A 12,500-nucleotide genomic window follows, 5' to 3' on the forward strand; every position below is an offset into this window, starting at 1 on the left:
TTGAGAGAGAGATAGGCAGGCACACTATTGTTTGTTTAGAGAGAGGGAAGAGAGAGACACACAGTTGTTTGTGGAGAGAGAGAGAGAGAGAGAGAGATTAACACTATTGTTTGAAAGAGAGAGAGAGAGAGAGAGAGAGACACACACAGCCAGAGAGAGAGAGAGAGGAGAGAGAGAGAGACACACACACACGAGAGAGAGAGAGAGAGAGAGACACACACACAGCGAGAGGGAGAGAGAGAGAGAGACACACACACAGCGAGAGAGAGAGAAGGAGAGAGACACACAGAGAGAGACAGAGAGAGAGACTAAGAGAGAGAGAGATAGAGAGACACTATTATTAAAAGGAGAGAGAGGAGAGAGAGAGAGAGAGAGAGAGAGACACACACAGAGAGAGAGAGAGAGAGAGAGAGAGAGAGAGAGACACACACACAGCGAGAGAGAGAGAGAGAGAGAGAGAGAGAGAGAGAGAGAGACACACACAGCGCAGAGAGAGAGAGAGAGAGAGAGATGAGAGAGGAGAGACACACACACAGCGTAGAGAGAGAGAGAGAGACACACAGCTTGCATGAAATGTAGAGAGAGAGAGAGAGAGAGACACACACACAGCTTGAGCCAGAGAGAGAGAGAGACACACACACAGCGAGCGAGAGAGAGAGAGAGAGGAGACACACACACAGGCGAACAGAGAGAGGAGAGAGAGAGACACACACACAGCCAGAGAGATAGAGAGACATGCACACTACCACAATGAGACACACACACAGCGAGAGAGAGAGAGAGAGAGAGAGACAACAGGCCAGAGAGACACACAAATACAAAATGCAGAGAGAGAGAGAGAGAGAGACACACACAGCGTGAGAGAGAGAGAGAGAGAGAGACACACAGCGAGAGAGAGAGAGAGAGAGACACACACACATGTGCAGAGAGAGAGAGAGAGACACACACACAGCGAGAGAGAGAGAGAGAGAGAGAGAACACACACAGCGCAGAGGAGAGAGGAGAGAGAGAGACACACAACAAATGAGAGAGAGAGGAGAGAGAGAGAGACACACACAGCGAGAGAGGCAGAGAGAGAGAGAGAGAGAGAGAGAGGCAGAGGAGACACACAATAATGTTTCAGAGAGAGATATATATATATCAACATCACCAATGTTTTGGCATATATATATATATATATATATATATATATATATATCAATGCCTATATTATATATTCTGTTCAGCCGGCATAATACTTCCGGTATTGTTAAGATATTATCTGCCATTCGCTCACATCACCGTTATTATTCGCATACATCAACACATATTCGCTATATTAATCCATTATTATTCCGCATTATTATCTACACCACTTATTATTCGGCATATTCCGCGATAATCACCGTTATTGCATATCTAAGAACACCAGACATATTATGAGACACCTCCGGATATCAAATATTGCATATTATCTGCATCAACGATATTCTAACAGACTGCATCATCAACAGATATTCGCTATATGACCCGCATCACCGCATAGATATATCTAATCACCGCATATCTATATTCAGACACCACAAGATATTTATATTTATATCATCAATAGCATATTCATATTATTCTAAGACACCAAGCATATTATTCATATTCGCATCACCAAGAGCATATTCCGGTGACATATTCACATCAATCGTTATTATTATCTGCACATATTCCGCATCATCAACATATATTGGCATATATATTATCACCGCATATTATCTACATATTCACATCACCACCACATATCCACATATATATTATGGTAGCATATACCGGCATATTATATACATCACCGCACATATCTATATTATTCCACAACCACAGATATTCATATCTAAGACCAACAAGCATATTCCTACATATTCATCACCACATATTCAAGATATATATTCCGCATCATCGCATATATTATTGCGGCATATTATCACCACATATATATCTACAATATATCTAAGATCACCAAGATATTTGATATATTCCGCATATTATCTGCGACACCAAGATATATTCATATCTATATCACGATACAGACACACAGAGAGCCAGAGAGACAGAGACACACAGAGAGAGCACAGACACAGAGAGAACAGAGAGAGACAGAGAGAGAGAGGAGACACAGAGACAGACACACAGGAGACAGAGAGAGAGAGAGAGCGAGAGAGAGTGCAGACGAGACAGAGAGCGAGACAGAGAGCGAGACAGAGAGCGAGACAGAGAGCGAGAGACAGAGAGAGAGAGACAGAGAGAGAGAGACAGAGAGAGAGAGACAGAGAGAGAGAGACAGAGAGAGAGAGACAGAGAGAGAGACAGATGGCTAGATGAATGAATGTACAAATGAATGGACGGACCGACGGCTGGATGAGCTCACCACTGGCCAGCTGTGTTCTGCTGGTACTCATCAGAAGTGTCTCAGTGGGCTCCAGTAGGGGGGCCACGCTGGAGGCCACGCTGGAGGCCCTCTGCAGGTCTGATGACCGAGCTTTGACCTCTGCAGACCTCTTCAGAGACACACGGGACGGCTCTCTCTGGACTACAACACACACACACACACACAGTATCTGTTTATTTAGTCATATCTGTGGTGCAGTTCTGACATATCAAATGAAACACCAGCAGCCAAACAAAACAGCCATACTGGTCAGAACACAAGGCTGGTTGGAAAGACATGTGTTGGGGATATTTGTGGTCAATTTGAGCCAGGCCTTGCACAAATGAACACTCAATCACATTGTGTGTGCGCTTGCACGTGAGTGCCAACACATTCAACGACATTACACCCACTGCCAACAATACACGTTTTCAGAAGAAATCTAGTTGTGGGCTTTTGGAGAAAAATATCCAGTTTCAGCTTGGATGGTCTGAGAGGAAGTGGTATAAGTTCACTGCTCACAGTGCTTTAGTTACTTCATCCTAGATACGCGACCCGGGGGAATATTTTTAATCGGAGTGTCCTCGCCATTCATTTCTGATTCCCGGGCACTGGGAGGTCCAGTATACATTGCCTTCAGAAAGTATTCATGCCCCTGAGTCTTTACCTTGTAGAAGCACCTTTGGCAGCGATTACAGCTGTGAGTCTTTCTGGGTAAGTCTCTAAGAGCTTTTCACACCTGTATTGTACATTTGCCAATTATAATTTTTTTAATTCCTCAAGCTCTGTCAAATTGGTAGTTAATCATTGCTAGAAAACAATTTTCATGTGTTGCCATAGATTCTTCAAGTTGATCCAAGTCAAAACTGCAACTCGGCCACTCGGTAACATCCACTGTCTTCTTGGTAAGCAATTCCAGTGTCGATTTGGCCTTGTGTTTTAGGTTATTGTCCTGCTGAAAGGTAAATTCATCTTCCAGTGTCTGGTGGAAAGCAGACTGAACCAGGTTTTCCTCTAGGATTTTGCCTTTGCGTAGCTCCATTCAGCAAATTTTTTATCCTGAAAAACGCCCAGTCCTTATAAGACGTTTAAAAGCATACTCATAACATGACGCAGCCACCACTATGCTTGAAAACACAGAGAGTGGTACTCAGTAATGTGTTCTATTTGGATTTGCCCCAAACATAACACTTTGTATTCAGGACAAAAAGTGAATTGCTTGCCACATTTTTTGCAGTTACTTTAGCGTTGTTTTGGAATATTATTATTCTGTAGAGGGTCCCTTCTTTTCAATCTGTCAATGAAGTCATTATTGTGGAGTAACTACAATGTTGTCATACGGTTTTAAAGTCACCGTTGGTCTCATGGTGAAATCCCTGAGTGGGTCCCTTCCTCTCCGGCAACTGAGTTAGGGAGGAGGCCTATATCTTTGTAGTTTGGGTGTATTGATATCTAAAGTGTAATGAATAACTTCACCCATCTCCCAATAGGTGCCCTTCTTTGTGAGGCATTGGAAAACCACCCTGGTCTTTGTGATTGAATCGGTGTTTGAATTTCACTGCTCGACTGAGGGACCTTACAGATCATTGTATGTGTGGGGTGAAGAGATGAAGCACTCATTCAAAAAATCATGTTAAATACTACTATTGCACACAGAGTGAGACCATGCAACTTATTATGTGACTTAAGCACATTTTGACTCCTGAACTTATTTAGGCTTGCCATAAAGGTGTTGACTACTTATTGACTAAAATACATTTCAGCTTTTACTAATTTGAAAAAAATTCTACTTTGACATTTTTGGCATCTGGGTGTAGGCAAAAAAAACAACTATTTAATAAATGTTATATTCAGGCAAACAACAAAAATGTGGACAAAGGGGTGTGAATACCTTCTGAAGGCACTGTATACTACACCCTCCAAGTACTACACAAGTCAAGTGGACTACATGACAGAAGGCCAGTGTGTGTGTGGCATGGGCAGTATACCGTCCAGCGGGGTATTTTGAAATACAGTCAGTAAGATTTTGAAAGGCGTCAATAGCGTATGGAAACCTGGATGCCGCCCAACACTAGTGCACATAGAATGGAGCGCTACCTTTACAAGGCTAGCAGTGTTCAGTTAACACTGTATGCCTTTCCCCCCCACTGGTGTAATGAAACAGCAGTCCAGGAGAGATAAGAATCCCACCGTGGCTTAACTTGCTCTTCTAAATCACCTCTCGCACCGCTCGGCTGACCAATAGTACCGGACACGGACTCGTAGAAGTCGCAGGAAATTAGGTCATAGATCTTGGGGCGCTTTGCCGACGAGATACTTTTTGGAAATTACAGCAAGTAAACACATTCCTTATCGCAATCTTCCCCTGTGATGCTGGATGGTAATTGGAAATGGCCGGAAGGAGTATGATCTTATTGTACAGGGTCATGTCCCAAATGGCGCCCTATTCCCTATAAAATGCCTACGCAAAGTATTCACACCCCTTGACTTCTCCCACATTGTGTTGTGTTACAGCCTGAATTTAAAATGGTTTAAATTCAGATTCTCTCTCACTGGCTTACACACAATACCCCATAATATCAAATGTGTATGTTTTTAGACATTAAAAAATGTACTACAAATGCAAAGCTGAAATGTCTTGAGTCAATAAGGATTCAACCCCTTGTTATGGCAAGCCTAAACAAGTGCTTAACAACTCACATAATAAGTTGCATGGACTCACTCTGTATGCAGTAAGTGTTTAACATGATGTTGTTTATGACTACCTCATCTCTGTACCCAACAGATAATTGGAAGGTCCCTCAGTCGAGCAGCTAATTTCAAACACAGATTCAACCACAAGGAACAGGGCCCAGATTCAAAAATCCTTAAGGAATTTCTTCTTAACATGCTTTTTCCCCTTAACTATAGACTTAAGGAAGTTAAGCAAAGTCGCAATTCCTCAAAAAGGTTCTTGGAAATGTTATTGTGCCATTTCTTACGTTTCTCCTAAGTTAAACTTAGATTCTTGACAATAAAGTCCTTGGAAATGTTCTTAATTCCAAATAACTGTAATCTCAGTAAGAAATATGCTAACACAATTGCCATTGCTAGCTAGATAGCTAGCTAGCTAAAACAGTTGCCTAGCAACAAACATCTTCATTAGATTTGTAAGTTCGTAAGAAAATCATTAAATCTTTAAGATTTTGTAATGGAATTTCTCTTATGAATGAAAAATAATTCTTAAGACGTTTCTTAAGTTTTTGTGTAAGACGTATTTTTATCCCTTTGAGCATGGTGAAGTTATTAATTCCACTTTGGATGGTGTATCAATACATCCAGTCACTACAAAGATACAGGCGTCCTTCCTAACAGTTGCTGGAGAGGAAGTAAACCACTCAGGGATTTCACCATGAGGCCAATGGTGACTTTAAATCAGTTACAGTTTAACCTGTTATGGCTAGGGGGCAGTATTTTCACGGCCGGATAAAAAACGTACCCGATTTAATCTGATTATTACTCCTGCCCAGAAACTAGAATATGCATATCATTATTAGCTTTGGATAGAAAACACTCCAAAGTTTCTAAAACTGTTTGAATGGTGTCTGTGAGTATAACAGAACTCATTTGACAGGCCAAAACCTGAGAAGATTCCATGCAGGAAGTGCCCTGTCTGACAATTTCTTGCCCTTCTTGATTATCTCTATCCATTACAGGGGATCTCTGCTGTTACGTGACACTTCCTACGGCTCCCATGGGATGGGCTCTCAGAAGGCGGCAAAAAGCTGAATCGTGGCTTTGCAGGCTCTGGCTGAAAAAAAGTAGCGTGTTTGGATAGTGGCTGGTCACAGTACTGTGAGACTCAGGCTCGTGCCCGTGTCGACCCCATGCTTTATTTTCTTTCGTCTGTTTATCTAAACGCAGATTCCCGGTCGGAATATTATCGCTTTTTTACGAGAAAAATGGCATAAAAATTGATTTTAAACAGCGGTTGACATGCTTCGAAGTACGGTAATGGAATATTTACAAATCTTTTGTCACGAAATGCGCCATGCTCGTGATCCTTATTTACACTTCGGATAGTGTCTTGAACGCACGAACAAAACGCCGCTATTTGGATATAACAATGGATTATTTTGAACCAAACCAACATTTGTTATTGAAGTAGCAGTCCTGGGAGTGCATTCTGACGAAGAACACCAAAGGTAATCAAACTTTTCTAATAGTAAATCGGAGTTTGGTCAGGGCTAAACTTGGTGGGTGTCTAAATAGCTAGCCGTGATGGCTGGGCTATCTACTCAGAATATTGCAAAATGTGCTTTCACCAAAAAGCTATTTTAAAATCGGACACCTCGATTGCACAAAGGAGTTCTGTATCTATAATTCTTAAAATAATTGTTATGTTTTTTGTGAACGTTTATCGTGAGTAATTTAGTAAATTCACCGGAGGTTTGCGGGGGGTATGCTAGTTCTGAACGTCACATGCTAATGTAAAAAGCTGTTTTTTTATATAAATATGAACTTGATTGAACAAAACATGCATGTATTGTATAACATAATGTCCTAGGTGTGTCATCTGATGAAGATCATCAAAGGTTAGTGCTGCATTTAGCTGTGGTTTTGTTTTTTGTGACATTATATGCTAGCTTGAAAAATGGGTGTCTGATTATTTCTGGCTGGGTACTCTGCTGACATAATCTAATGTTTTGCTTTCGCTGTAAAGCCTTTTTGAAATCGGACAGTGTGGTTAGATAAAGGAGAGTCTTGTCTTTAAAATGCTGTGAAATAGTCATATGTTTGAAAAATTGAAGTTTTTGTATTTTTGAGGAATTTGTAATTCGCGCCACGCCTATCATTGGATATTGGAGCAGGTGTTCCGCTAGCGGAACGTCTAGATGTAAGAGGTTAATAGTTTAATGGCTTCTGATAGGAGAAAACTGAGGATGGATCAACAACGTAGTTATTCTACAATACTAACTACTTATTCCACAATACAGTAAAACTACAAAAAATATGGCAAAGAAATTAACTTTACGTCCTAAATACAAAGTGTTGGGGCCTCCCGAGCGGCGCAGTGGTCTAAGGCCCTCCATCGCAGTACTAGCTGTGCCACTAGAGATTCTGGGTTAGAGTCCAGGCTCTGTCGCAGTCGGCCGCGACCAGGAGACCCATGGGGCGGCGCACAATTGGCCCAGCGTCGTCCGGGTTAAGGGAGGGTTTGGCCGGCAGGGATATCCTTGTCCCATCGCGCACTAGCGACTCCTGTGGCGGGCCGGGCGCAGTGCACGCTGACCAGGTCGCCAGGTGTACGGTGTTTCCTCCGACACATTGGTGCAGCTGGCTTACGGGTTAAGTGGGCATTGTGGCATTGAAGCAGTGCAGCTTGGTTGGGTTTCGGGGAGGCACGGCTCTCGAACTTCGCCTCTCCCGAGTCCGTACGGGAGTTGCAGCGATGAGACAAGACTGTAACTACCAATTGGATAACATGAAATTGGGGAGAAAATACAATACTAAGTGTTATATTTGGGGAAAATCCAACAACACATCACTGAGTACCACTCTTCATATTTGCAAGCATGGTGCTGGCTGCATTATGTTATTGGTATGCTTGTCATCGGCAAGGACTTTTTTAGGATAAAAATAAACGGAATAGAGCTAAGCACAGGCAGAATCCTAGAAGAAAACCTGTTTCAGTCTGCTTTCCAACAGACACTGGGAGAGGAATTCACCTTTCAGAAGGACAACAAGCTAAAACAAGGCCAAATATACACTGGAGTTGCATACACAGATGACATTGAACGTTCCGGAGTGGCCTAGTTACAGTATAGACTTAAATCGGCTTGAAAATCAATGCAAGACTTGAAAATGGCTGTCAAGCAATGATCAACAACCAACATGACAGAGCTTGAAGAATATTTAAAAGGATAATGTGCATATATTGTACAATCCAGGTGTACAAAGCTCTTAGAGACTTAATGACTCACAGCTGTAATCGCTGCCAAAGGGGATTCTACCATGTATTGACTCAGGGGTGTGACTACTTATGTAAATTAGATATATTTCTGTAATTAGTTTTCAATACATTTGCAAAAATGTCTAAAAACATGTTTTCACTTCGTCATTATGGGGTATTGTGTGTAGATGGGTGAGAAAAAAAATATTTAATACATTTTGAATTCAGGTTGTATAACACAACCAAATGTGGAATAAGTCAAGGGGTAGGAATACTTTCTGAAGGAACTGTATGGAATAGGGTGCCATTTGGGACGAACCCCAGGACAGGAGTTAGGATGGTGAAGTTGGCATTTCTGCCAACTTTGCGAAGGGAAATACCCATAGTTTCTATGAAGTTAGTGGATTTACAGTACAGTGCTGTAGAAGGGGTAGTGACACGTTTGTAATACACACACACGTGACTGATAAAAAGTCCTTACCTTTGTCCAGTGATCTCTCCAGTGAGGGTCTGGGCGAGGCCATCTTCCTGGCCAGGGTGAGGTGGACCGTCTGGCCCGTCTGCTTCATCACCTCCAGAACTTCCTGGTTAGTGAAGCCCTGCAGGCTCACCCCGTCCATCTGACAATGGAACAGTCCAAAATTACTTAGTTCACCCTATCCATCAGACACAATGGATGAGTCCAAAAGTACTTACCTCATCCCGTTCATCTGACACAATTGAACAGACAAAATGACAAGCCATTGAGAACACATTCTCTTTTTTCTATAGAAACCTGACAATAAAGGTCTGATATGGTTGTGTTATACTGTGATGTATGGGTTTTGTTGGTTAGGTGAGGCCTAGCCGTGCCCTAACAACCCAGACTCAGATTTAATCATTTAATCACCAAGACCTTGGTTAGCTAAATCAGGTGTTAAGTGCTGTGTTGGGACATCTCAAGAAGGGCTGGAAAAGGACACTATCCCTCACTGTGCACGTGCACACCTAGGGGTTAATTAAGGTGGCACTCATTAAAAGCTGATTAAGGGTCTCACCGCTATGATCCTGTCGTAGATGCGTATGTTTCCGCTCTGCTCAGCTGCACTCCCAGGAACTACGTTCTTCACAAACACTCCCAACGCGTCTGAGACAGAGAGAGCGAAAAAATGTGGAGAGATCAGAGAGAGAGATCAGAGACAGATCGGGGCGCGAGAGAGAGAGAGAGATCGGGGCGCGAGAGAGAGAGAGAGATCGGGGCGCGAGAGAGAGAGAGAGAGAGATCGGGGCGCGAGAGAGAGAGAGATCGAGAGCGAGAGAGGAGAGAGCGGGCGCGAGAGGCGAGAGAGGGAGAGGAGAGAGCGGAGAGCGAGAGAGGGAGAGAGAAAGGGGGGAGAGAGAAGAGAGAGAGAGCGAGAGAGAGAGAGGGCGAGAGAGAGAGAGCGGAGAGAGAGAGAGGGGGGAGAGAGAGAGAGGGAGAGAGAGAGAGCGCGAGAGAGAGAAGAGAGGGAGAGAGAGAAGAGGAAGAGAGAGAGAGTATGGAGAGAAGAGAGAGAGCGGGGCGAGAGAGAGGAGAAGCGAGAGAGAGAGAGGAGGAGAGAGAGAGAGAGTAGAGAGAAGAGAGAGAGAGAGAGAGGGAGAGAGAGAGAGAAGAGCGCGGAGAGAGAGAGAGGGGAGAGAGAGAGAGAGGGGGGCCGAGAGAGAGAGGGGGGGAGAGACAGAGGAAGAAAGAGAAAGCGAGAGACAGAGAGGGGGAGAAAAGAGCGGAAAGAAAGAGAGCAGAGAGAGAGAGGCGCGAGAGAGAGAGAGAGGGAGAGAGAGAGAGAGAGCGCAGAGAGAGAGAGAGAGGGAGAAGAGAGAGCGCAGAGAGAGAGAGAGGGAGAGAGAGAGAGACGCGGCGAGAGAGAAGAGACGGGGGGCGAGAGAGAGAGAGACGGGGAGAGAGAGAGAGGAGAGAGAGAGAGGGAGAGAGAGAGAAGGCGGAGAGGGAAACAGAGAAGGAGAAGAGAGAGAGAGCGAGAGAGAGAGAGAAGAAAGAACGAGAGAGAGAGAAGCAGAGAGAAAAAGCAAAGAGAAGAGAGAAGAGAGAGCAAAAGAAAAGAAAGAAGAGAGAGGGAAGAGAGAGAGAGCGGAGAGAGAGAGAGAGAACGAAGGAGAGAGAGCGCGAGAGAGAGAGAGGAGGAGAGAGAGAGATCGGGGCGAGAGAGAGAGAGAGAGCGAGAGAGAGAGAGAGAGAGGCGAGAGAGAGAGAGAGATCGGGGGGAGAGAGAGAGAGAGAGGCGGGCCGAGAGAGAGAGAGAGAGAGAGAGAGAGAGAGAGAGCGAGAGAGAAAGAGGAGAGGAGAGAGAGAGAGGGGAGAGAGAGAGAGGGCGAGAGAGAGAAAAAAAAAAAAAAGAAAAAGAAAAAGAGAGAGAGAAGGAGAGAGAGAAGAGAGAGGCGAGAGAGAGAGGAAAGAGAGAGAGAGAGGAGAAAGAAAAGAAAGAAGAGAGAGAAAAAGGAGAGAAGAGAGGAGAGAGAGAGAGAGGAGGGAGAGGGGGCGAGAGAGAGAAGAGAGAGAAGGAAGGAAGAGAGAGAGAGAGAAAGAGAGAGAGAGAAGAGAGAGAGAGAAGAGAAAGCGAAGAGAGCGAGAGAGAGAGAGAGAGGAGAAAGAGAGAGAGAGAGAGAGGAGAGAGAGAAGAGAGAGAGAGGAGCGAGAGAGAAAGGGGAGAGAGAGAAGAGAGAGAGAACAGGAGGAGAGAGAGAGAGAAGGGAGGAAGAGAGAGAGAAAAGAGAGAAGAGAAAGAGAGAGACAAGAGAGAGAGAGATGAGAGAGAGATAAATTGGTTTGAGTATATATATATATATAATATGGTTCAGATATATATATATGTTATGGTTTAAGTATATATATATAATAAATTATATTAATATATATATAAATTTTATTTATATATATATATGTTAGTATATATATATATATATAAATATTTTATATATATATATATATATATGTCTGCGGTTTTATATATATAATATATATATTGTATATATATATAGTTGTTATATTTGCATATATAATCAACATGGTTTGCATATATATTAATTATATTATCATAAATAAATATAATATATTTTATATATATATATGTGTTATATATATGTATGTTATATATATATATATAAAATAATCATATATATATATATAAAACAGTATTATCATATATATATAACTATGTATTTATATATATATATATGTTCATATTTGTATATATATATAAAAGTTATATATATATGTAGAGAGAGAGAGATGCCAGAGAGAGAGAGCAATAGAGAGAGAGAGAGAGCGGCGCGAGAGAGGGGATGAGAGAGAGAGAGTGGGCCAGAGAGAGCTACTGAGAGAGAGACATGCTTATAGAGAGAGAGAGCATTGAGAGAGAGATGTAATGAGAGAGAGAGATATTAGAGAGAGAGAGAGAGTTTAATAGAGAGAGAGAGAAAATAGAGAGAGAGAATGGTTGAGATCAACGAGAGAGAGAGAGGGGAAGAGAGAGAGAGAGAGCGGTAGAGAGGAGAGAGTGGCAGAGAGAGAGAGAGGGCGAGAGAGAGAGAGAGAGAGAGCGGCGCAGAGAGAGAGAAGAGAGAGACAGCAGAGAGAGAGACACGAGAGAGAGACAAGTAAAGAGAGAGAGAGAGAGGAGCGAGAGAGAGAGAGAGAGTGAACAGAGAGAGAGAGCCAATGCACAGAGAGAGAGAGAGAGAACGGGGGCCAGAGAGAGAGAGAGACAGGAGAGAAGGAGGAGAGAGGGAGAGAGAGAGAGAGAGGTTGGGCGAGAGAGAGAGAGAGAGCTGCAGAGAGAGAGAGACAAGGAGGAGAGAGAGAGAGAGAGCGGCGAGGAGAGAGAGAGAGAGAGAGCGGGGCGCGAGAGAGAGAGAGAGAGGAGAGAGATGAGAGAGAGAAGAGAGAGAGAGCGGCGCCAGAGAGAGAGAGAGAGAGAGAGGCAAAGCGAGAGAGAGAGAGAGAGAGCAATAGAGAGAGAGAGAGAGAGAGTTAGAGAGAGAGAGAGAGAGAGAGAGCGGGGGTTAGAGAGAGGGAGAGAGAGAGGGCGAGAGAGAGAGAGAGAGAGGTAGAGAGAGAGAGAGCGGCGAGAGAGAGAGAGAGAGAGAGAGCTGCATTATTATTATTCCCACATTACACATATCATTATTGGTCATTCC

General features: G+C 43.4%; 1 protein-coding gene across 2 annotated transcripts in view; it reads right to left on the minus strand.

Moving 5' to 3' along the window:
- LOC106613557 (PATJ crumbs cell polarity complex component) overlaps positions 1 to 12,500 on the minus strand; it is a 154,591-nt gene that overhangs the window by 102,298 nt on the left and 39,793 nt on the right. For both annotated transcript variants that reach the window (XM_045687362.1, XM_045687361.1), the window contains exons 10-12: positions 9,365 to 9,453; positions 8,809 to 8,947; positions 2,396 to 2,557 (exon numbers count right to left, since the gene is read on the minus strand). In XM_045687362.1, the coding sequence (XP_045543318.1) occupies positions 2,396 to 2,557; positions 8,809 to 8,947; positions 9,365 to 9,453 (390 nt within the window). The remainder of the gene's footprint in view (positions 1 to 2,395; positions 2,558 to 8,808; positions 8,948 to 9,364; positions 9,454 to 12,500) is intronic.

The sequence above is a fragment of the Salmo salar genome, chromosome ssa10 (genome assembly GCF_905237065.1).
Source record: "Salmo salar chromosome ssa10, Ssal_v3.1, whole genome shotgun sequence".
Taxonomy (NCBI): Eukaryota; Metazoa; Chordata; class Actinopteri; order Salmoniformes; family Salmonidae; genus Salmo; species Salmo salar.